Source organism: Prinia subflava, chromosome 2, assembly GCF_021018805.1.
Source record: "Prinia subflava isolate CZ2003 ecotype Zambia chromosome 2, Cam_Psub_1.2, whole genome shotgun sequence".
Taxonomy (NCBI): domain Eukaryota; kingdom Metazoa; phylum Chordata; class Aves; order Passeriformes; family Cisticolidae; genus Prinia; species Prinia subflava.
Genome location: NC_086248.1, coordinates 25,267,037 through 25,292,811, shown reverse-complemented (window position 1 = coordinate 25,292,811; position 25,775 = coordinate 25,267,037). Strand labels below are relative to the sequence as shown.

At 37.7% G+C, this 25,775-nt stretch overlaps 1 protein-coding gene across 2 annotated transcripts in view; it reads right to left on the bottom strand.

The window, feature by feature from the left end:
• Positions 1 to 25,775, bottom strand: part of PRIM2 (DNA primase subunit 2) — an 89,082-nt gene that overhangs the window by 35,110 nt on the left and 28,197 nt on the right. For both annotated transcript variants that reach the window (XM_063389415.1, XM_063389416.1), the window contains one exon: positions 6,644 to 6,711. In XM_063389415.1, coding sequence (XP_063245485.1) covers positions 6,644 to 6,711 — 68 coding nt within the window. The remainder of the gene's footprint in view (positions 1 to 6,643; positions 6,712 to 25,775) is intronic.

Here is a 25,775-nt window from a genome sequence, read left to right as displayed (position 1 = left end):
AAAACAAGAAACCAAGTAATTAGGACTCATAAAGCCAACATTAGAGCAAACATAGCAAAGAAACCCTCTTTTCCTTTATCTGAAAGAAAAGGCAAAGCATCATACAGGATTTAGATTAGAGAGACCACTGAAAATCATCTAGTCCAATCCCTGCTCAAAATGGTGTTTGCTACAGCAAGTTGCTTAGGATAAAGCTGGGTTTTGAGCATATCCAAGCACAGAGACTCATAACCTTCTGAGCAACCTGTTCCAATGTTCAACCACCCTGTCAGTAAAAAAGTGTTCTCTTATGTTTAGGTGCAATTCCCTGTGTATCAGTCTCTGCCCACCGCCTCCTGGCCTATCACTGGATACCACTGAGAAGACTCTCATTCTTTCTTTACTCCTTATCAGACACCTATTTACATGCACTGTTGCAGTTTAGATCTGGGGGGGGTCCCTGGGGAGGGTTCCCCAGGAGCCCCCTGGGTCCTAAGGTTGTGGGTGTTCGCATGCAGGCAGGCAAGGAGACTCCAGACAGCTGGTGAGGTGCTGATGAGGTGAGGATTTATTTGGAGTTTTACCCTAGGAAGGCAGCATGGTCACTGAGGGAGAGGGGGAAGGAGGGGGAGAGGGAAGGGGAGACGAGCAGAGCCTCCGGAGGCCTCCAGGGCAAAGACAGCATGAGCCCTCTCCGTTTGCACCCTTAACAGAGGGATTCAAAGTGGGCGCGGATAGATTCTCCGGCCAATGAGGTTATAGACACACGATACTGCAGGGGAGGGTACAGACTTGGGATAAATCATACACTTTCCAGGGGTGAGCCAGAGCAAACCATTTCCATAAAATGCAATTCCACAAATTCACCCTTTTTTCATTAAAATGTGAGAAGAGAAATATGACATATGACAATTAACAATTTAAAAATGAAACAGTAATGCACTGATAAAATGCACACACACACTTCCTGAAATTTATCTCCTCCAGACCAAACAACCTCAGTTCTCTCAGTGTCTTCTCATATGTACTGGGGAGCCCAGGGCTGGACACAGCCCTGCAGATGTGGTCTCACCAGTGCTGAGTAGAGTGCAAAGATCATCTCCCCTGACCTGCTGCAAGTGCCCTTCCTAATGCCATGCAAGAGGACTGTTGGCTTTCTCTGCTTCACAGGTACCCTGGTGGCTCACAGCTTGTTGTCCAGCAGGACCCCAAGGTCCTCTTCTGCATTCACAGCCATTCAACTCTCAACATACACCAGCACATGGAGTAATCCTCCCCAGCTGCAAGCCTTGCTATTTCCCTTTGCTGAGCTTCACAGGGTTCCTGGCAGCCCATTCCTCCCTCCTGCCCAAGTCCATCTGCAGGGCAGAGCACCTATCTGGTGCAAACCATTCTCTCCAGTTTTGTATCATGTGAGACTTGTCAAATACACACTCAATTCCATCACCCAAGGCAATAATGTAGAAGCTAAAGAAAACAGGGCCCTAGGTACTCCACTAGGGATTGGCTTCCAGCTGGTCTTAACTCTCTGATCACAAACCTTTGAACAGTACACTTAAGAGTTTTTAGTCCACTTCACTAACCATTTACTTAGCCCTTACTTCATCAGTTGTCAATGAGGGTGTTGATGAGTAATTTCAGATCAAACACAAGCATCTAATACCCAGCTTTTACTTTAAAACTTTAGCGATTTTTTTGAATGAAGATCTATGCAGGGCTGCAGAAGAGACCCAGGGAAATTCTTACAGCAGAACCCAGAACCCAACCAAAATCAAAACGTGACAGTATTGCAGGCAATAATGTAAACAGGGGTTTTGGATACAGAATATTGGTCCTAAAAGCAGGTTGCAAAGTCCAGATAAGAACAAATTTCTTTGTGCAAGAGGGATTTACCTTGTAAGTAACTTACAATGGCCATACCTTAAGTTTTTGAAGGCATGCAGAATTTAACTCCAGGTAAAAAGGCATTTTGCTAAGTTACCATACCAAGTGGTACACATTATTCTGTGACATTTCAATACTGTGAAATATAAAAAGCATATAACTAACAGCTGATTTTACTACAGTACAAATGGTGTTTAATTACATGTACATTTATTTGTTCCTTAGTCTTACCTCTGGGATGCACTGGAACACTAGACATGCTTACTGTACTCAATAGATTTTTTTTTCCATTACACAAAAGGGATAAATAATTTAAAGTATTTAAACCATGCGTGTTTATTATTACTAATTTTACTACAGAAGCATCTAAATTCCCATGTAGAAACAGATCTGCATCACTTTACTTAAGTAAACTACGAACAAAACAGAAATTACACCCACAAAAATATTATAATTGAAGCACAAAACAACAGATAACAGCAGTTTCTTAGGCAACTTCATTTTTTGGTGGGTTCTGTTTGATTTGGTTTGTTTGTAAAACAATCAGTTAGGGAAACCATGCAGGAAGCAATCACATCCCAGAATGAGTGTTGGTAACTTCTTAAGCTGCTCTACCATAATCAGTTTAGGTCATCTGCTTGTACCCTACAGTATTTATCACAATCATACCAATACTGGAAAAAACGGGTAAGGTAGAAGAAAACTACTTTTTCCTAGAATCCATAGAAAAGACTGATCTGGGGAGAGAAGGTCCAAAGAGAAGACACAGAAGTTTTCCAACAGGTGAATGAGGAAAGCCCTCTGAAGTTACTGTTAAAAATAGGACATCCTCTTTAAATCTTGCTGACCATTGTATCTGGACTCGATAGAAAACTCTACTGTGAGGACAGAAAATTCAAAGCTAAGAGAGGCCAGGAGAGAAAAGAAGAAATTCTATTTTTCAGATTCTGAAAAGGCTGAATATTCTTATCATGGTAAGCAAACTGGAAAAGTTATTAATTTGTTACATTAATAAATAGTATGTGACCTTTGCAAGGTCAAATTTTCTTGACACCTGACACCACTAACCAGAGTGCTGAACCCTACAAACTAGCTTCAAATATGATGCCAGGCTGAAAACAGGTTTGTGATCATTCTATTTCTTCTCATATTTTTTGCTTTCAGTTTTAGTTCTTACTTGGACTCATTCTTTCTTTTATATGAAATAGCTATTGAGATTACCTCCTGATCAAGCTTTGTTCTCACCTAGAAATATCTAGTTTCTCTTAATGTATTTTTGTGATTTGCTGGAATGCAAGCAGCAATGTCTTCACTTTCCACCTTAAAAAGTTTTATTTTACCTCCATATATAAAAATTCCTCTCTCCATTTAGCCTGACTCAATCACTTAGAACCTGTTTTTTCTAAAATCCAAAATCTTAGTTATCAGATGTTTTCTAAACACATCTTGCAACCAAAGATCAGTACATACATTCACACAGCTGTTGACCAAGAAAAAAATCTCTGCTACACCAATGTTGCCAAGGATGAGACCTATGTCTTTCAAATAAACAGCTGTAGGACAGTTCTGATAAATATTTTATTATTCACAGGTGTGTTTATGCATCACAAGATTTAGTAAGGATATGAAGGGCACTTTGTAGATGTTGAGGATAGTGAATAATACCAGTCTCTCAAGGTGTGCATTCTTGCTTCTGAGATGAACATAAGTAAGAAGGAGGGTGAATATTTCTGCTTGAGTATTGTGTTATCCATTTTAAAAATCCAGTCTTGCAAACCACTTGGTTTCTCTATCACCCTTATGAACTATCATTTGAAGACAGAATTAACAAACTCATTTAAATGTTGTTTGTAAAGGATGTTAGAAGACCATTCAGTCCCACATGCCACTTAAAATGGGATTACTGCCAACACTAGTCAGGGTGAGCCATAAGTTTTTCTAGCTGAATCCTAAAAATTTCCATGAACTAAGATTACCTGCCTCTGGGCAATCTGCTGCACTGTCACTCCAGCATAGACATTTTTCCTGTTTGATCTAAACCTCCCAAGCTGCTCAGTGTGACCACTGTCATTTGTTAAATCCTCTGCTGCCATTGAAAATTCCAGTAACACGATGTTTGTCCTCCAAAAAGCTGTAGGCTGCTCTTTGATCTCCCCTAAGCTTCTTTTTCACTGAACTAAGATAACTCAGGTTCTCCCCACAACTCATTTATAGGCCCAGTCCTATAGTAGTGTGACGGGATTACATACAAAGAGTTTTGTCCATCTGAAATTACTGCTGATGAATATTTTAAACAGTAGAGTGTTACAAGCCTATAAACCTTATACAAAGCAGGAGCTGCAAAAGTGTTCTTCTCACACATTTAGATATTAAGGTTCCATCTCTATTAAATTGTTAACATTTCAGCAAGTTAAATCTCTTTGTGGCCTACTGTGAGCCTACTGTGAAATCCCTAAACACAATCTTGAATCAAATACTTTAACATTTTAACTAAAAATGGTCTCTTGTTTTTGGTCTAGTACAAATAGTACTAGAAAGCACTAATGAAACAGAAGAGGATAAAAAGAGTACCAAATCACAGACAAAATACTTAGTCCAGAACCATCCAATTACAAAATACATGTTATTTCCTTTTAAAAAAATAATGACCATGGGCTAAAATATCTACGAATGCATAATCCACAGTACAATAATCTTTTCTGAGGACTACATAATTTGTAAGTCACAAGCAGATAGGAGTAGGTGCCAAAGCATGTGTGGGGCATGACAAACTAAGCAATGCTCCGTAACCTTCAGTTGTGTGCTCTTTTCATTCCTTTCTAAGCTTTTGCTTCCCTCACAGAGGTCTATTGACATATGCCAAAAATAAAATACTGCTCTACAAATTCAGATAATGAAGGTAAAGGGTAGTCTACAACTAGCTAATAGTCTTCTTTCACATGAGCAAGATGAAGCAAAATGAATCACAGATTCACAGAAATAAATAACAAAGACAACCTATTTGGTCACCTGTCTGTTTACTGCCAGCGGTTGCTTTTCAAGTTGCAAGGTCTGATATATTTTGTTCATTTTAAAGGAACTTCCAAACAGGCAACTTGGAAGCATTTATATCATTTTTTCAGGTGGTGAAAAAATAAACTGGAAGCAGTCCCTCCATTTGCACAAAAGCAAAATGGAAGTGATTTACCGGTTGTAAACATACACACCGAAGGTAACATAAGAATGTACAAAAATATCATTTGGCATAAATGTGGGGTATAGTATCCTTGTTAAAGTAGCTTCTTTAGGAACATTTCCTTTTTCTGTATTTTAAAAAAAAAGCACAGACAGGACTCATTGTGATACTGAAGGACTGTTCCACTTACATAGAACAGAGCACACATCAAAAGAAATTTTCAACTTCTCAGTAATTACTCCTAGACAGCAGTTTATAAAAAGTTAACTTAATTGCTCTTGATCTTCAAACTGAGAAAGGTATACCACTGAGGTGTGTTTTTACAATCCCAGTAAGAGGTAGGGTAATAAAATCATGAAAGGTTATTGACATTCAGAAGTACCCCCAGCTATGTAACAGCAATAATAACACTGCAATCCTTGTTTTCATTCACTGCCCCCCTTGAACAAAGTTCAATCATATGTAAATAAGCAGAGATACAATGAAAGTAATTTTTCCTATTCTGATTTACACTAAAAACAACAAAACATAAACCCCTTCCTGTATAATAAAAATTATAAGACTTTTAAAAATCAAAATAAAATGTCAGGGTTAGGGAACAGATAGCTCAAGCAGTACAGCATCATAGAAAATAAAAAAGAAAATAAGGAGCATGATCCAGCAAACTAGACCTGCATCCCAATTCCCCATGCAGCGCTGCCATGGTGGAGCCTCAATACTTCCATTTCTAATTCCTCCACCATCATTTCAATGAACTTAATGCTAAGATGTTCAAAAACAGCTTTCATTGCTGACATTCAATATTTAAGTAAATTTCTATCCTTAGAGACACTAGAAATTCTAAGAAAACAAACACCTGAACAACCTGATCTAACCAGATCTCCATTGAGCATGGGCTAGATTAAATCATCTCCAGAGGTTCACTTCAAGCTAAATTATTCCATGATTCTAAAGCAGCTCGCTCTAATTGTATGGACTTCACCCACCTGTATATGAGCACAGTAAGAAAAGTCTCCCATATAAAGTGGTAAAAAACAATCATATATATAAGAAAGAGACCTGAGTTCTTTGCTTACCCTCTTTTACAAATAAAGTAGAAAGCTTATATACATATATATATATGTATACACACACACACCACTAAGAGGGAGGCAAACTACTTATTCTAATGGTTCACACTTTCAGCAACCTACAGAGGTCCATTAAAAGAACAAATCAGTACTCCATTCATCAATTACAGCAAAATCTACCAAAAAGAGCAGAGAACATAGAATATTTGTAAAAAAGAAGGCCCATACTCTGAGCACTGTAATTTCGAATCTGTTTTGTTCATAAAGCTTAAAAATTTTGTACTTGCTATTAAAAAAAAAAAAACTTTACAAAAGCTACAACTATTTTTTGTTACTTAGAAGCAGCACTAGTTCTATAAATTATGTTCCGTGTCATTTATAAAGCTTTTGTTAAGTTGAAGAATTACTTTCAGGCTTTTTTACAAAGCAAATCACACAGAGGAGGTCTGTAAAAAAACTGTACCTAAGGCATTCTACCAAAACAATTACTTTAACCTGTATGAAGGAATAGACTCATGCTTTCACTTTATACTACCTGAGATGATTAAGCAGAGGTAGGAGCCTCTCGTCAGACTGTATGGAAGGTAGTGATCGTGCTGTCAGCTGGAAGGAAAAAGGAGTACAATTAATAAAATATTGGCTTAAAAAATTGATAGCACAAGGCAGGAATTATGTAAGAAGTCACAATGCATTGTTACAACTTTATACAAGACTGGGTAAGACATAATTTCTCCCATTAAAAACAACTAAGCACATCATTCCACAATTTGAAGTTAGCAGAGAAATTTACAAGTTAACAAACAGTGAAAAATCACTTTTCTAGAATTACAATGCTATTAGAATTAATTAGCAAGACATCATTTAAAGTGGTATGTTTTTCCAAACGTATTTGAACAAGAAGTCATATTGTGCCTAGAAGAATTCTACCAATACAAATATAATCCATGAAGCCATATTATATATAATTTACATTTGTATAAAAGCAATTCACATAGTATTTAGCACTATGTGACTTTTATACAAACATGCCTCTGTGTACACTGGGTTTTTGAAATGGGCATAATCTGTTTTGCAGTTTGATTGTTCTAAAATACTTTTTTGTTTCTTCTAATTCATATGACTAGCTAAAACATTCAACTTTTTCTGCAAAAATAAACCTAGCAATCTAGAGATCAACAAATACATGCCACACTATTGTAGAATATTAGTTAATTGGTGTATTAACTAAAATAACTGGAAAAATATATGTATTAAATTTGCTTAGTATCTGTATGTAAGATGGCTTCACCTTCACTTATAAAAGCTACAAACATAGCACTTTGGATAATTCTAATGTATGTAACATAAAATATTGAACATAACATGCATTTCGTGATTCTGTGGCTGCCAAGTTAGGCTGTATTTTGAAAAACACCTTTGAACAAATTCAACATTTCAAGATATTTCACACCATAAGCATCAAGTTCTCAAGTATTTTACAGGTAACTCAAAAATAGCATGTAGTATTTATTAATTTAATCAGGATACATACTAACTAAAAATACACAGTTCCTACAAGACCACCTTTATATCCATTTCACAACATTTGCTGCTAGGCAGAAGTCAGACTGGGATCAAATGTGAAATCTGCACCTCAAGCTCACAACCCCACGCACCAAGGAAATGAAAAGGAGGTTGGAAGCAGCTGTCTGCCAGGGGAAGGCTGAAGCTCCTGAACACAGGGACAGCAGGGAGCGAGGAAGGGGCCACTGCAGCTGAGGGAGCCGTGCACTGCAGCAATCCCTGTCTCACCACATGGCTCTTCTCAGTCCCGGCTAACCCCAATGTACTCATCCCATCCGACTGCTGCAGAAAACGCTAACCTGGCACTCTCAGCAACCCGTTCACCCTCCTTTTAAAGAAGGCAGCTATCTTGGCAATTACAGCATGATGCACATCTCCTTGTTTTATGGAGCTAGACTGAGATGCATATGATACACTTAAGCTTCAGTAAACCCTGAATTTATTCAGAAATTTCTTTTAATTTAAAAAAAAAACCCACTCATTTTCCTACCACTGAGTTTTAAAGGTCAATATATGTATTGTTCTATATTCACATCCTCTATAAAGTAATGCTATAATTTTGTTTTAAACCCAACCAGAAAATCAGAAATTATTTCTGAAAATAAGCCTTCTAACCATCAACCAAAGTTATCAGAACAAAGACTGAACCACATGAAATACCATATGCTTCTTTCCCCATTTTTAACTTATACAGAAAAATACAGAAAACATATTTGTGTGCACACTCAAATACATAAGTATAATTTTACATACAACAAGTACACTGCATTTTCCTCTATGCAGCACTTGAAACATTGCATTTAAGACAGGATATTTATGAAAGTTAGACTGGACAATGATGTAAACAGGAAAAAAAAAAACAACAAAAAACACACACACACACAAAAACCAACCAACCAAACAAACAAACAAACAAAAAACCAACAAAAAAAACCAACCCACCACATTTAAAACCTGAAAAGGTATTAACAGTATTATCAAAGTTGTATATACAATAACTACATTTCTCTATAAGCACTATCAGTTAACAGAAACTCTGGTTTAAAACTAATTTAGGAGACTTGTAGTAACTGAGGCAGAATCAAGACCTAGTGATCTTTAACCAAGATTTTTCTTGACACTGCAAGGAAAGAATATGGAAGAGGTGGCCTATGCTTGGAACTTTCAGGATCCACTATTAAAGGGCAAAAAAAAAACCCACCTTGAAATCAGAGAATCCACATGGCCAATATTTTTCTGAATCTGCAAATCTTAGGAGCAAAATGACTCACTGTTTTCCTCTATTATGTTGCCTGGACAAGGTAATGTTCTCTATAGACTATAGTGTTGTGAAAATAAGCTCTAACACTTTTCAAATCTTAGAACCAATACTTTGTCCAGCAATGTTTATTTTCAGGAAGATGAGGGAGCCTCATGACACTGCTCTTTTCCAGCACTAAGGATAGCTTTTCTTCAACACAGTTGAGGAGACCTCATCAAAATATTTGAACAAATTTAATTGAAAGAACATATTTTCCTTCAACTTGCCTGGATTATAAAAAAAGGTAACATTTTCAAGTATAAAGTTTCTTCTTATAACATTATGTTTTTATTAACAGAATCACATTGTAAATAAAAGCAGCTTTTACAAAGGTCATGGTAGATAATTGGTAGTGTTTTTAAACAGCTGAGAATTTTATGAGCTTTTTCAACACCATTTTTCTAAAAGATGATCCCTATCACACATTCCAAACCAAGATTCTGAAGACTTTTTCCAACCACTCTAAAATGAAACTTAAGACAAATTCCTGCAAGCACAGCCTTGCTTTCACCTCTATATGATACTCAACATAAAGATCATCATGCCAGAGGGAAAAAAAGGCAAAAACATGACATTTGACATTTTAGATACATGAAAGACATCAAAATGTTGTCAAGTAAAGAGCATAGCTCCCCTACTCTAATCATGTTGAAGCAGTTTAATTTACAGAGAACATAAAACACTGCTGACTTGAGATAATTCAAGTCCCAAGGCCTGGATGATCAGAGGAAGGGGCAGAGTGAGCTGTAGACAGGCACATGCAGACACCTCAGAGCTAAACTGAGATGGTGACTTTATCACCTCAAGTTCAGCAATAGGACTGAGGGGTAGTTTTCCCAAAGTTGCCATCGTTCAAGACCTGGCTGGGCATCAGTCTGTTGCTGGAAGCCATTGCCTGTGGGTTTTTTTGTTTTCATTTTCTTTTTCATTTAATAAACTGTTTTTAACCTCAGCCCAGTTGTGTCACTGGTCGCAAGACTGAAGGGATCAGTGCCTGCCCTTGCACTTCCCCTCATGAGGATGCTGAAGACTGCAATGAGGTCTCCCCTCAGTCTCCTTCAGGCTTAACAGACCAAGTGACCTTACCTGCTCCTCATACCCTCCCCTCAAGACCCTACACCATCCTTGTGGCCTCCTTTGGACTCTAACAGCTTAGTATCTGTCTTATATTGTGGCACCCAAACCAGCCCCCAGCACTGGGGGTGAGGCTGCCCCAGAGCAGAGCAGGACAATCCCCTCCCTTGCCCAGCTGGGGATGTTGTGCCTGATGCCCCCAGGACAGGGCTGGCCCTGCTGGCTGCCAGGGCACTGCTGACTCAGATACAACTTTCCACCATCCAGGACTCCCATCCCCCAAGTCCCACTCCACAGCGCTGCTCTCCAGCCTCTCATTTCCCGGTTCAAGCACACAACCAGGCTTGCCCCATCCCAGAATCTGGCACTTTCCCTTGTTAAACTTCATATGGTTGGTGACTCCCCAGCCCTCCAATTTGTCAAGGGCTCTCTGCAGGTTCTGTGCCCAGCTTACTGCCTGACCTATCTGTGCCCAACAAATGCACTATGGGCTATCTGTTCCCATTAAATGCATCACCCAGTTGAGCATGAGCTTGCACAGCAGTGAAGTGCAAGAGAGAAAGAAGGTAAAAGCTTCATAAAAAATGGAAACAAAGATATGAGTAAAATATGACATCATAGTAGTACCTGCAGCAGTAAGTCACCTAAAGGAAAGGTACACAATTAGAAATTTCTTTTTGTGGAATGAAATAGAATTACTCTTCGCTCTACTAATCCAACACTACCTATTCAGGTCTTTCTCTTGAACTTTTTGAGACAGAGACTGCCTTTAGCAGCAGCTATTTAATATTAATAGGCACTACATTTATTCCAACTAACTCATTAATACTAGACAAAGTTTATTCAAAGATCTGTTTGGCCAGCATTGTAAGATGTTTTCTAAATGCAACCAACCTAACAGAATATCAAATTCTATGTAACCAAACCCTTTTTTTTATTGACAATACTGTAGCCATACCATATCTGAAAATTCAGAACAACAGATCCCAGCTTTCCCCCTTCACTGGGAATAACTGAGAAACAAGAGAAGACAGTAAAATGCTTTTTGTGAAAGTTTTTACCTTAATTCCAGATTTTTTTCCTTAACCCTAGTTTATCTAGATTAGCTAGATACTATTAGCTAGTATACTCCTGAGTATACATTTCATCAAAAGAACAAACAATCTTCAGGAGATGCTACAAAAGCCTCTGGGAAGCTTTCCTCTCCTCATTCCCAATTCAAGAGATGGAACAGGTTAAAAATAATTCTGTAGAAACATTTTAGTTCTGCTCACTTAAAGACTGTGTCGTTATATTCACTATATTGTTATAGATACCTTACACACATCTCAGAGTACTCTTTACATATTTATAGGATCAACATAGAAACACAGGGCGGTGTAGGTTGGAAGAGGCTTTAAAGCTCATCTAGTTCCAAACTCTCTGTCACACACAGTGACACCTCCACTAGACAAGAGCCCCATCCAGCCTGGTCTTGAACATGAATTTTGCAAATATCCAGCAAGATTGTGGTCAATAGCAGGCCTTTAAGCCTCAGTTCCACTTACACAGAGTCTAACTATAAGGCTATATTTTTATATAAAAATGGAAACTCTATAATACAGTGACCTTTCAAACATAAATTGTTCTCGTAAAATCCCTTCCCCACTGCAATCTGCCTTCAGCAACAAAAACTAGTTCTCATTTACATTTTAATCTAGAATTCAGACTAAACAGAGAAATTAATAGTTGCAAAAGACTTCTTAATGCATTTCTCTCTGATTAGAAGCATTGTTGATGAATAGAAGCTCTAAAACTTTAAAACAACCTCATTTTCAACAAAATCTGAGTTTCAGCTGGCTACTCTCTAAAATGTAGTATTAAAGGATATGAGTTCTCCAGTAAGGCATATTTTAATGCACCAGGCAGCAAAATACTTGCTTTAGATTAAATTTCAGACACAATGTCTAGAAACGTTCTGTACTTCTGAGAAAGCCTTAATACTACTTTGGTTTGCCTTTATTTATTTAGTTTAAAGACATTTCAGAGTGCTATTACGTGGTTTGTATGATTTTGCACAAGAAGTCATGAGATGCATATATTGCCAGAACCCAAGAATTCAAGTTAATTACGCTCCAGAGAAACACCTTCAACATCCAGCTAAGCTGCAGGCTGTCTCATACCAACAAAAAGTGATTGATTTTGCAACATCAGCTATGGTGCTAATGCTGTTACAAAATGTCACAATGCAAATGCTATACAGCTGGGGAACTTAGGATAAGAGAGCAGTGTTTGCATGCCAGTATGCTGCTGTACCTGACAGCTGACATTTTAACACTGATCAATTTTCTTTTGAAAAAAGTTGGAGTTTAACCTTTCACAGCCTCTTACGAATCTCAAGCACTGTACAAAATTAGTAAGTAATTTTTGCCAAGGCTTCTTGAGCTATTAAAAGTTATTTCAGCACCATTTACACTGAAGTATGCTCAATAAAAGCTACACCAATCAATTAATGTTACACCTATTCCACAACACACAACCTATATAACAGGAAATAACAAACAAAACTAACAAAACTATGCAAAAAATGCTTTTGACATTATCGAACTTTTTTTAATGTGTCAATATAATTTAATACATCAAGTATTTAGATTATTTCCATCTAGTACCACCAAATTTATGGAAAAAAGCAAATAAATAATACAAATTAGCATTATTTGGCTTCTAGTACAAATGTAATTCTGACATTTCTAAAGCACAGGAAAAATTTCCCTCTTGAATCTTTAGTGGATGATATAAGTGTCAATATAAGGCTGAACATTTAATTACATAAAACTTCCCACCAACTCCTCACACACACACATCTCTTCAAAGTAAAACAAGCTAGCCAAAAGAAAACCACACAGAACATGAAATGGCCATTTATGTTTAAGGAAAGCAAACCAAAAGCAGCAGCTAACTTATTTTAAAAACAAACAAACAAACGAATTAAAGTTATATTATTAGCACTATCATTTTCTTTTTGGACTGTAAAAGGCAGGGCACAATAGTTATCAATGCTGCTTAGATTGCTAGATCCAAAAATTTAAAACCTACATGTAAGTATAATAAAATACAAACTATGTTGTAAAATAGATATTCTAAATTATAAATTATAAATATTACATATATAATGTCTTTTTTTTCATTTTCCCAGTTAATTCAAACTGCCAAAGGACAAATTTTCCATAGGAGGTAACAAACTAAGATTTGTGAAAAGTGTCCTTGCTAGCATGTCCTAGATATTTACCTAATACTTTAACAACTCTGAGGAAACCAAAGTCCACTAATTTCCGCTCAGCATTTGTCAAATGGACTCAGAATAATAATTAGTGTTTTCCTGGGGCACTTGGTTCTGAAAGTAATTGATTTCTTTTTTCCATTTGGAAATGTCTAACCTTTCATATTCACACTGAGTTATAAATAACACCTGGATTGGAGTCTCATATTTAGTCTTTAAAGCAAAATTTTTCAATCACTAAACCTTGTTTAATTGCTAAACGAACAGTTGCTGGGTTTTGCAGCATTATTACTTGTGCATATAATCATTTCACTTGCATGTGAGGATGACAGCATGGACATGACCTCATCCCTAATACTTTTTTGCATACTAAAATAAAGCTGACGTTGACAGTTATGAAGATGCTCATTAGGTATTTCTCCCAAAATAAGTTATTGATTCGATCTTACTACACTAGTGTGTAGTGTGCTTCAGGCTTTAATTATACGTAGATTGAAGCAGACATTTAAGAAGCTACCTTGTCAGCAAAATCCAAATGTTCTGTTAAATAATACTGCTCCCCATAGTTGTGAAGGTTCTTCAGTGATTGTACCAACTGTTTCACCAGTGATTAGACCTTTACAGAGAATTTTAACTCCTAATTTAGTCCTCAGCCCTTTTTTTGTATCAACTTCCAGATACCTAGTAATTTTAAAACCAAATAAACTGTATACTGGAACACTCACCGTCACAGCAAGCATGGAAAATAAGATAGTTTCTTTTATTTCACTTTCTTTCACTATGAACTCCTGATTCATGCAAACAGTTCTTCATTTCTTCATTACTGCTCACTATTCTTTGGCTGCATGCAGATCTTTTGTTTCTTTTTCTGGCATTATTTATGAACAGTTTTTTGTTTTTCCAGTCCTTCTCCCAGGTACACAGACTAAATGGTGATTCCAGTACTCCAAAGTAACCTGGAATGTATTCCTCAGTTCAACTACACAATGATGCTCTAACTTGCATCCATGGAGCATTACAGTTCAGTTGAACTGAACAATGACGTTCTAATTAACTTGCATCCATGTAGCATTACTGAAGTGGAAGAAGGTAGCTCAGACAGCACTGATTTCCCCAAGGTCTTTGTTATGATTTTAAAGTTTCACAGACACACACCCCACCCCTTGCACTTCATTTGTGAGAAGGAAATTAAGAAAGCCACAATCTCTTCATAAAATCTCTTCTTGGTAGAAGCTACTAGCCAATATCACACAAGAAACAATTGGTTAGAATGTACGAAAGATTATTATTTAAAGACCCTCAAAGTCAGTGTCACAAGCCATGGTAGATGTTTCCCATCACAAACTTCATCAGTCTAGCACTGTGTTCCAAAACTGCTTTAAGAACAACCACACTAGCAAAAGCTGCCTGATGCTGAAGACTATATAGTCAAAAAGAGGAGAAACAACTCTAAATACCCATCAGTACACTTGATTAAAAGCTCATTTTCCATAGTCATCATTACTACTACATAGTCATCAATGTAGGCCTTCATAAAAAGCTTCAGTTAAAAACTGTTATGCATTTTATCTTTACAAACCCTATTACTAAAGCCCTATGCACTACAGGAAATAAATGTCTGCTGCTCTATAAAAATCAGTTTCCATAAATCAGTTTTATTACAGAATTTCAGAGGTGATAATTAGATTTTAATAGTAACAGGATTTTACAACTGGGAATCAATTATCTGTCCAAGTTCTAGGCTCTCCTCTACAAGAGAGGTGGACATGCCAGAGAAATACAAGCACAGGGCCACAAAGATGAAGGGACTGGATCATCTGTTAAGAGGAAAGATTGTGAGAGTTGGAACTGCTCAGCATGGAGGAGGGAAGGCTCTGGAGGATTCTACCAATGCATATAAATACCTGAAGGGAGCATGCACAGGACAGAGCCAGGCTCTTTCCATGGGTGACCAGTGACAGGACCAGATGAAATGTGGACAACAAACTGAAACACAGGAGATCCCATCTGAACAGCAAGAAACACTGCCTGTATTCTGTATTGTGTATTTGGTTTTCAACAACTGAGATTCACAATGTGGCTGAGGTTTGAATGCACCTCTGAAGATGATCTGGTACAACTCCTCAGACTGAGCAGGCTCATCTAGAGCTGTTTGACCAGAACTGTCCAGGCAGGGTTTGAATAGCTCCAAGGATGGAGACTCTGCCATCTCCCTGGGCAAAATCTCCCTGCTAAAAACCAAATACACAATATAAAATACAGCCCATAATAAGTACCAAATATTTCTGAACTATTAAACCTTCCTGTTTTGCATGCAAGAGCTTCCATTCTCCAAGCAGCCTCCAAAGTCCACATTTTCATCTGCATTGTAGAGAAATTTTAAGAATTACTCATGATTTTCCTTCCAAAGTCTAACAAGATTGTCAAGTCCTTTTTCAGGAGGATGAAATGAAGAGATTTTTTGGAAACAAGATAGTTTTACTCTTAGATTTCCTTCAAGGAAAAATTATTAACAAAAGATCATAAAATCACTTGTTCTTAGGGACCAGGATTACTTACTGAAGTTGACATTTATTAAGCCTGTGCTCTTATTCAGTCCTTAAACAATAAGAAAGAGACACTAACACCTAAGGAAAAAGGATACTATTGCAAAACATTTTTCTGTGTTTAGTGAGCTTCTCAAATCTCCATATATTTACTTTTTTCCCTTGACAAATTTACTATACAATTCCAAATAAGTTTAAATAATCCTTCGGAATTCCACACTGATCTTTAGTAACAAACAACATAGAAAAGATTTTATTACAACAGCCCACATGACACCGATCTCTTGCTTTCAAAACTCAAATGGCAGCATTTGAATTTCAATTATTTTATTCTTTCAATGTAGTACTGCTTCAAAATAATTGTTTTGTTGCTAAAACTTAGAAAGATATCAATCTTTTAACAGTAAAAAGGTATTTGGAACACTTTTGCTCATTTGTGCATATTTTATAATATTGTCTTTTATTAAGAAGCAAAATCAAATCTTTGGTAGTTTAATAGCCAGCCTTTGATAGTTTTAAGCCCCAGTTTCCCATATGTTCAAGTACCAGTGATTACATTCTTATCTTTAGTGAGTAGAGCTAAAAACATGACATGCACTCAAATTTCATACAGCTAAAACCTAGCATTAATCTGAGCCTACTTATCATCATTTTTCAACATTTTACTTCATCTCAACTCTCAATTGCCAGTAACAGCAATGACACTTCACAGACATGAGTAAGAGTTAATGTTTAAGTATTTTCTTTCCAAAACAGAAAAGGACATTTGTATCAAAGAAAACTATTAGCAACTCCATGCAACATGCAATGCTCTGATCTTTTCTAAATTATTTGCATTTACAATTATTACAAATATTTTACTTCTGAATAAACAAATGCACTGTAACATACGAACACTTCACCCAGGAGTAAATTTCATGAAGCAGAAAACCAAGCCTTCCAAAAAGCTACATATCTATGAAAATAAATATTGCTGCCTTAAAACTGAACTATGGAAGCGGGACCTCTGTTTGAGCCTTATGAAGGCTCAGTGCCTTTCAGAGCAGAAGGGCACACAGCAAGCTGCTAAAGCGAAGCTGAAGCTGGTGGCTCCAAGCCCCAGCTTGGAGAACACCAGGAAGGTGTTCTCCTTCCCAGCCCCTCGCAGGCAGGCTGCTGCCAGCCCCTGACCCAGCCAGGCTGACCATGCACTGCTCAAGCACATGACCATGACCTCATGCACACCCTGTGCAGACACTGCTGGTCACCTCAAGAACACCACACACACAAAAACAGGCACCAAAAGACTATGGAGGCCAGCAACCAAAAGTACAGGATTGAAAGATCTAACTTGTTTGAAGCCACATGAATGTGCAAAGGAAAACCAAATAAATACTGAATCAGGTACCGCAAGTGCATTTCAGAACATAAGGTAAGCTACTTTACAGTAATCCCTTCAAATACAGGAAGTACTAAAAAAGAGTTTTTATGAAGAATGTACTCTCCAAACATTAGTCTTTGAATATATCTGGAATCCATTTTCTGGAGCAAGAACAACATATTGTTAAGCAAAATCTGTTACCAAATATCTTTTGTATTCTTGTATCATTCTAACAGTCTTCAAACCCCAGTTTATGATCCATTGGGAGCCATGAAAATAATACAATGGTATTGGCCAAGTGTCTGGCAACAGACCGCAGAAGTTTGGTTTCTCCTAAGTTACAGCAGTTCAGCACCCTCAGGGCAGAGAAATAGAGGATGTAATTACTACTGGCAGAGAATCAGAGGCTGTAATCAGGAGTTCAAGTATTTATATTAGCCAAGGAACTCTTGCTGCTAGCATCAAATCTGTTTCACCATGGCTGCTGAGTAATTATAAAGCCCTAAAGGATCTCAAAAGCTGCTCACAATTACTTGCGGCACAGTCTCATAACAGAAAATAACCCATGTAGAGAAAGAGTACATAAAGTACATAAAAAGCAACTTTCTACATTGTTCAGCAAAGCCATTGTTAAATATAGTATAAAAAGAATAAGGTCTATACACAATTAAAAGCTAGAAGTTACTAGATCCAAATACATTTCATATCAGTCAGCTCTGGGTAGTTTATCAACAGAGCAACAGCAAATAAAAATTTTAAAAATCACTTATCGATGAGAGTCAGCTTACTAATTCTTTTGCAGATTGGTTTGGCATAACCCTTGAAAATGGCTCTGAAGCCCTCACTAAACTGGGATATGGTGAACTGAGTGACACGTTTTTATATACGCCCATTAGCTACCTTCGTATTTCTTGAAACAGTGTTCACAAGTCCTACTAAGCCTACTTCCCACTAAGCACTCAGCACATCGCATCATCCTTATGACCATAAAAACACAGATTCCAAACCTGCACAGTTCTTTAATTTTGCTTTTTATAACATTTTCTCTAATGGTTGCTGAAAGCCCACTGTCCATTTTGCATAAGAAAATCAGCTTCTTTTCACACAACTTGTGACTTTGCCATGACTAAGCCTGTACAGAATACTCAAGCAGGAGAAAAATTATCTGGGACAATAAGGTTACCAAGGTTGGGAAAATCATATTATTTTCATCTACGTGCAAGAGATACTGAAAGAGGTTAGGAAAAAACAGAAAACAATTCCCACAAAATGCCAGAGCAATCACAGTCACTCTTCAGCCTATATAGAACATTGTTCTAGAAAGCAAAGTTAAATGGGAAATTATTTGTCTAAAATCTTATCTCTTTTCTTTAAGGTCAATTCACTAAGTCAAAATAGAAGAACACATGCAAGAAAACTTCCTTATTTTCCTTTAGTAAAACTTTTTGTCCCTAATGCCTTCAAGAAGTGACAGAAACAACTGTGTATGGCCCAAGTGTGCTTGGAGGCGTCACTCAAAAAATAAGAATTTGCCTACATTTGTCCAGCCCTAGCTCTTTAGATGATACCAGTACGCACTGGTAAAATGAGGAAAGCACAGATGACTGGTGTAAGCTTGCCTGAAAAACAACACCTGTCTCATTTTAATGGTTTAGGTCTGGGCAGGACAAAAACAAGAAGAACGGATGAACTCATAATAGCTTTGCATTCTTACATTTGGGCCAAAATGCAAAACAATGACAGCACCTCAGGTAACAACAGCAGATGGGCTTTAGATATAGTGAAGGTCAGAGAGATAACATCACCAATGAGGCCACTGACAGCTTAAGCCAAGTGCCTAAATTAGAATAAAACAAATAAATAAAAGATTATAGCCCTGAATAGAAGGAGGGGACTCACCCATGAACATTCAACACTGCAAAAGGCTGAGCCCAAGAGCGAACCACTATGCATAGAAGCCAAGCCACAGCCAAGACCTGACCCTTGCTGGGAGTGCCCTGTAAAGAGTCCATGGTACCAGTCACAGCTGGGCAATAGGGGATTTGTGTGACGTCACTCTTTTCTTCAAAGAATCTGAGAGCTGGTCATAGAACCATTTGGGTAGACCTTGGCTAAGGGCCTAACTCCCACCCAGCCATTTGCATACTTCCCCTCCTGGCTGAGGAGGTGGGAAGAAAAGAAGGTGGGAGAAAATAGATCTACAGCTCCATAGATTGCTTATCAATTGCCATTACGGGCAGAACAGACTCAACCTGGGGAAAAGCACATGTATTGACAATAAAACCAGATTTGGGTGGTGGAAAACAAAGACAAATAAACAAAACACAGTCTTGCTGTGACCCTCCTCTTCTTCCCAGGCTCAGTTTCACTCCTGTATTCCCAATTTCACTACCCAGCCCTAGCAAGTGGTATAAGGTTAAAGGAAAATGAAGAGAGTACATCAAAACCAGTGTGCAGTGTTTTAAGAGATTGCAATGTTCTTAACCGCATGCTCTAAAAGACATACTAATTTTCATGCAGGTTCTTCAATTGTATTTTTTGTTTTTAATTAACCAATTATGTTATCTTTTACGATATTTTTCAATAAAATAATCTATATATAACCAAAAAGTACAGAAAACTTACTACCAGTGAAGCAGAATTAAAGATGACCAGCTCCTTTGTAAAATCTAGCAAGAGGTTGTTTTCTGCCAAGTAGGGCCAAATGCCTCTTATTTTCAGAAAGTGCCACTGCAGTTCTGTCTCTGACATCCACTGCCACTTCAGCTGTTCTTCACTGAATGTCGTATCTATAAAGTACTCCACATGAAGAAAGCAGTGTGTAGAAGGACTATGTAATTTTGCTTGCCTGAGACAGTCTGAAGCTTGGATAAAGACAAGGATCACAATTTTCACCAAACTAATCCCCCTTTATCTACAGCACAAAGTGATATTGTATGGGAGTATCTGCCTTGCTCTTGAGCCGACAATTGCTAAAGCACTTTTCAACAGTGTCAAGCTACCACGGGCCAGATCAATATTTTTTAAGAATATCACCTCTGTGAAAATACAACTGGATAGTCAGACATGCCAACCTTGCAACAAACAAGCATTAAAGAGACCAAAAGAGATCAGAGGGATCAAAAGCAACATGCAAGGAAGTCACAGAATTCCATCAGGGCTTCTGGGTAGAAACAGGAGATAGAACACAAGTTATACAAGCTAAACAGTCAAATCTAAACACAACAAAATTTAAAATAAAAACCAAGACAGTCTTCATAAAACATCATTGCTTAATTCAAATATTACATTTCAAATCCTAAAAAATCTCAAGTTCTTTTTGAACCAAAACACAGCAAAGATGTTTAAAGCAGCATGCTTAATTTTTGCATATCACCAAATACTCAGAAAAAAGTGCTACACTGCGTGTGTTGCCCGGACTTGTGTTGTGCCACCCATATTCCTTGGCTGCAGGAGAAATTTAGGTGACTAATTGTAATTGACATTGCCCAAGCACAACTGAGAAGTCCTGTACCTATGACAGAATGGTACAGGATGATGGCCAACTCACTGGAGAACAGCTCTTCCGGACAAGAGCTGAAAATCTGGTAAGTAGTAGGTTCAACTTCCGCAGTAAAGACAGGCAGAAAACACAGAGGGTAGAATTTAACAAAACTTGCCCCAGTTTATCAACATCTTTCTTGTGCTGCAAGCTCCCAAACTAGACATAATATTCTAGATGTGGTCTATTAAATGTAAAGTAAAGAAGGATTTAGTTCTCTCTAACTACCTCTGCTGCCAGGGTGCTTTGCTGGCATACACTGAGCCCACTGTTTGCTTAGCTGTGAACTACACTCCATCCAAACTGCAACACTTGTACTAAGAGTTTGAGCAACAGCAGCACACAATCCCATTGTGGCTGCTTTTGCTATGCTATTTAAGTGGCTGAAGGAGCACACATCAGGGGCCAGGGAAAAATCTTGGTGACTGTGACTTAGATTTCAACAGTGCTACCCAACATTCGGAAAAAAAACTGTAAGGCAAAAAGCTGCAGAACTAATCCAGAGCTCAGAGTAATCACTTGTCAGATGAGAGAATGTTACCATTTGCTATATGAAATATTATGTTTCTGTGATGAACCAGGTATTAAAAAAAACAGTAAAAAAACCCCACACATACAAAACCAAAAGCTGCTTCTTTTCCTGAGAGGTTCTCTGTGGCTTTTAGACATTGTCACAAAGGCAAAGGACATTATGAAAGAAAATAAAATGGATTTTTTTTTCAAATATCTCATATCCTTCTCCTGCTCATAATAGCATTCATGCCTGAGGAAAAGTTGTCCACCTGAAAGAAGTGCTCACAATGACCCTCAAACAGCTTCTGTGCAGATTTGCTAGCAGTGCTGGCAGTGCACCCTGCACTGAGCAGGACAGGAGCTTTCATTCACCACTACTCCACATCTACTTCTTAATCCCTCAGCAGCAGAGCACAGGTTTATGCTCACACCCTGTATGATGTATTCTCCTTTGTACCAACTGAATTCCACTATCCCACATTTGTGCCTGAAAAAATCCAACTCTCCTAAGAGCTGAGTACTAGGCTGTGGACTTCATAAGAATTACCCTTTGTCTTGGAACCATTATAAATTCCCAAAGGCACAGATCTAAACACAGTGCTGGTTTGAAAAGCATGCAGCTTGGAAGAATTCTTCATTATTGATTCTTTAATTATTAGTTCAATCATCTCTGTTCTTGCTGCAAGCTCTAACAGCATTATCCTATAAGAAAAATATATAGATGAATGTAAGTGTCTAATAGTTTTCCACTAGAAAGGGCACTAATGATGAAAACCAGGGATTATTCATCAGCCTAAATTTTGGCAAAAACACATCATCAGATAATCCACTACACTCCCCTCTTCATTCCTCCTGAAATAACTTAAGATCAAAAGTCCAACTGGATTTGCTATTTAAAACTGGTTAGTCTAAAATTGGCTAGTTGTACAATGAGCCATAAAAGCACTGAGAGGGAAGAAAGAAACCTGCTCTTCAAAGCCTTTTGTTTCTTAGACAGCAACATCAGACATTATACCAAATTTAAAAGCTATTTCACCCCAAGATTTTCATTTGTTCAGTAACAACAATCTAGAAAATAATTTCAGTAATGTTTAAAATCATATTTCAAAAGAAATAGTGTAATTTGCCTTTCAAATCACACATTAAAATATCTAACACAGCAAAATCTATTGTGTGTGACAGATAAGAGACTGATTTTAAATGTAAATATATCCTAAATTAATTCACAGCTCTTATTTTTTAGTTTTACGTCCTCCTATTACATTTCTTTTATTTACTTGCTCATTCAGTATGAGCTATCATCAACTTTTATAGAAAAGCAGGTATTTGCTTTCTGTCAACAAGGGGTGTCACATGCCTAGCATTCTGGAATAGTACCTAGGAGACTCAACTCTTCCAAAAATTACTTTAAAAGCCTGTCATCTGGAATAAAAAGTGATTAATAGTTTTATTCATTCACTTTGACAACTGGTAGCATTCTAGTCACTTTGAAAAAAAAAAAAGTAATTCTACATTCCCACCATCCCCAAAGAAGATTCTCCTGATTCACACTTCAGTTTTAAAGAGAGGGGGTGGGAGGTAGTGTGTTGGGATTTCCACATTTTATTTTATTTTTACTGTCTAGAAATCAAAGGGATGGAGGGAAAAGAAACATAAATAACGCTTGGGATTAAGAAATCCAGTAACAGAACAACCTTCACCTCACTTTGCTATCCAGAAAATAACTACAAAAAATAACAAGGAAAACTCATGGGTTTTTCTGTTACTTACAAAGCTCTAAGCAGTACATCCAAATTTAATCCATTTTTTTTCCATGTGTACATATAACAAAGGCTGCAGTCATTAATAAACCATGTCATTTTGCTTAACTTGTGACAGATGGTAATAAAAAGACCCTTGCTTTCTGATATTTGTTCAAGAATACAGATTATTAAAATTAAACATCAATCCTTACAAACAGAGAAATACTAGTATTTACATGAAAAGCAATTTGTTTACATAAGTACAGAAAAAATTTATTGCTAAAAAGATTTTTCACAAGCTACATGTAAATGGAAACTGAGTATCTTCATTGATCTGTTTTTCCCTGATACTTCACCTTATTTTCTGCCCTTCTACAACTCAGACACTGAACAGCTAAGTCAGTGTCCCTGCAAGAATCTACCGTGCACATCAAGATTTAACAAAATTTCACACAGAACTGGACACTTCCAAATATATCATCACCTTCCAAAATCCGTTTTTACAATAAAACATCTATCTTATAGTACTTTACTGCCTCCTCCCTCACACAGATGAGTATCACTGGCCTCTCCTTCTGATTCTGGCTAGCCCCAGGGAGAAGGAGGGTAGTGATAACTGGTGCCCCACGTTGGGCACCAGCTATCACTGTCCGCTCCTTCTTGATCCCAGCTAGCTCTAGCTCTTGGTGAAGGAGGGTGTGATAAGGTCTTTGACAACTCCAACGAAGAAACCACGACCAAGGATTGATAAAGGATTGCACAGGACCAGTGTGCTGGCAATTCCAGACCAACTTTACTATCCGAAGGGAACCAGGCTACACAGGCAGGGACAAAGGCTTGCACAGCCTTTTTTGAACAGGGGTGGTACAGACAAGTGGATACATTCTTGGACCAATCACATAGCATAAGAGGAGGTGGAAGGGAATAACAGGCATAGGGATGGACCAATCAGGGCATTACAGGGGAGTGGCTGGGACAAGCCAGCCTATGGAACATCAAACTGGGGAGAACTTTCTAGAACGCTGGGCTGGGTTCTGGGTGATGGACAAACAGTGGGAGTGGGATAAAGTAACTTTTTGAACTGACTGACAATGGGACAACACCATTAACAGGGAGGAGAGGGAGGAACCATTTCGATGGATTACCACAGATGAGATCCCATCAGACCAATGAGATGATCCAAAACATTTATCTACGTTGACACTACCAAATATGCATAACTCACGTGTGATCTGTGGAATAATCCAACAGGAAATCCAACCAAAAGAAACCCCAAATCAACCGAGCATCCAGAATCAGTTGAGCATAAGACACTGATTACCCTACTTTAAAACATCCCTGCAGTCAAAACATTCAGGGATACAGCAGTGCACTCCTGAGGCAGGTCAGTCAATGGCCACTGGAAGGGATGATCCAGCAGGAGCCTGGCAGCAGAGCACAGGCAATGCAGAGGCACCTGATGCTTTCCTGGAGACAAGTCATTATCCAAGTAAGGACTTGTTTCTTTTCGAGCCAGAGGTGCAAAATGAAGCCACAGCTGGGAAGGGAGGAGGGCAGGGTTCACCAACAGGCCCAATGCTACTACAGCCAAGTTGAACTACTCCAGCCCATATTTGCAGCCTAATTAAATCATGTTTCTAATATTTCAGGATGACAGCACTCCAAGAATTCTAGTGATAGCCTGTACACACTGTCCATAAGACACTAGGGTGTGATTTTACTGTAAAAATTCTGTTCTAACATACTGCCTCTGAAACATACCCTATTTTCCTATTTTTCCTATTACTTGGAAAAAGTTATTCTGACAAATAATTTTCAGTTACAAGAACTACAAAAAAATTCTGCTTCCTCTGTAGCACAGGTATGCAAATTAGCAGTTAATTGAAGAAGTAATAGTTTAACAGATGAAATATACTTTGGGAAACTGCAGTAAAATGGCAAGTCATACAATGAGGCCACCCAGAAATTAGCTGCAGCAACACTGACAATGACAAGCATTTCTAAAAATATTAATTTCCCCTATATTTAAAAGTCTGAAAATAAATAAGTTCAGTAAGTTCAAAAAGCATATTGCTACTTTTTTCTTAAAAGAGTTTAAAACACTTGAGTTGTGTAATCAGTAAAATTAGTGGGGCATTTTAAAATTAGTTTCACAGTAGAATTTCTTTTAAACACTTCTTGGCAAAGGCATTGCTGAGATAAAACTTGTGCACGCTTTACTCTGACACTCACAGCTTAAAGGAGTGCTCCAACCTCTAAAAAGATTCTATACGTTCATCTGCCAACGCCTGATATGACTACCAGGTGTTCAATTTATTTCATGTCTGATTTTGATCTACTGACAGTCATTTCCCATTTTCCCTTCTGACTGAAAAAAGGATTTAAGATTTAGCCCTTCCCCAAAGGTCAGCGGATCTTTGTCATTAGTAGGAATGGCAATGAACATGTTAATGTCACATGTGCAATGCACATTCCTTGGCTTAGGACATCCTAACACTTTACTAAAGAGAACAGCCAGTCTCCATAGTTTATTGCAAAATGTGTAAAAAAAATATCATGTAATTGGAGAGGTAGTCATCACAGTTTTTAGTGATTCAACCCATTTATTTTTGCCTGCTCTATAAACTTGCTAAGCCAGAGTACAGTGGATGAAATTAACTCCAGACAGATACTGCTGCAGCTATAACATAGCTAATGGCTGTGGGTCACAGGCCACTATAAGGAAATAATCAGGAAAAATGCAAATTTTGTTTACTCACCAACTGCATA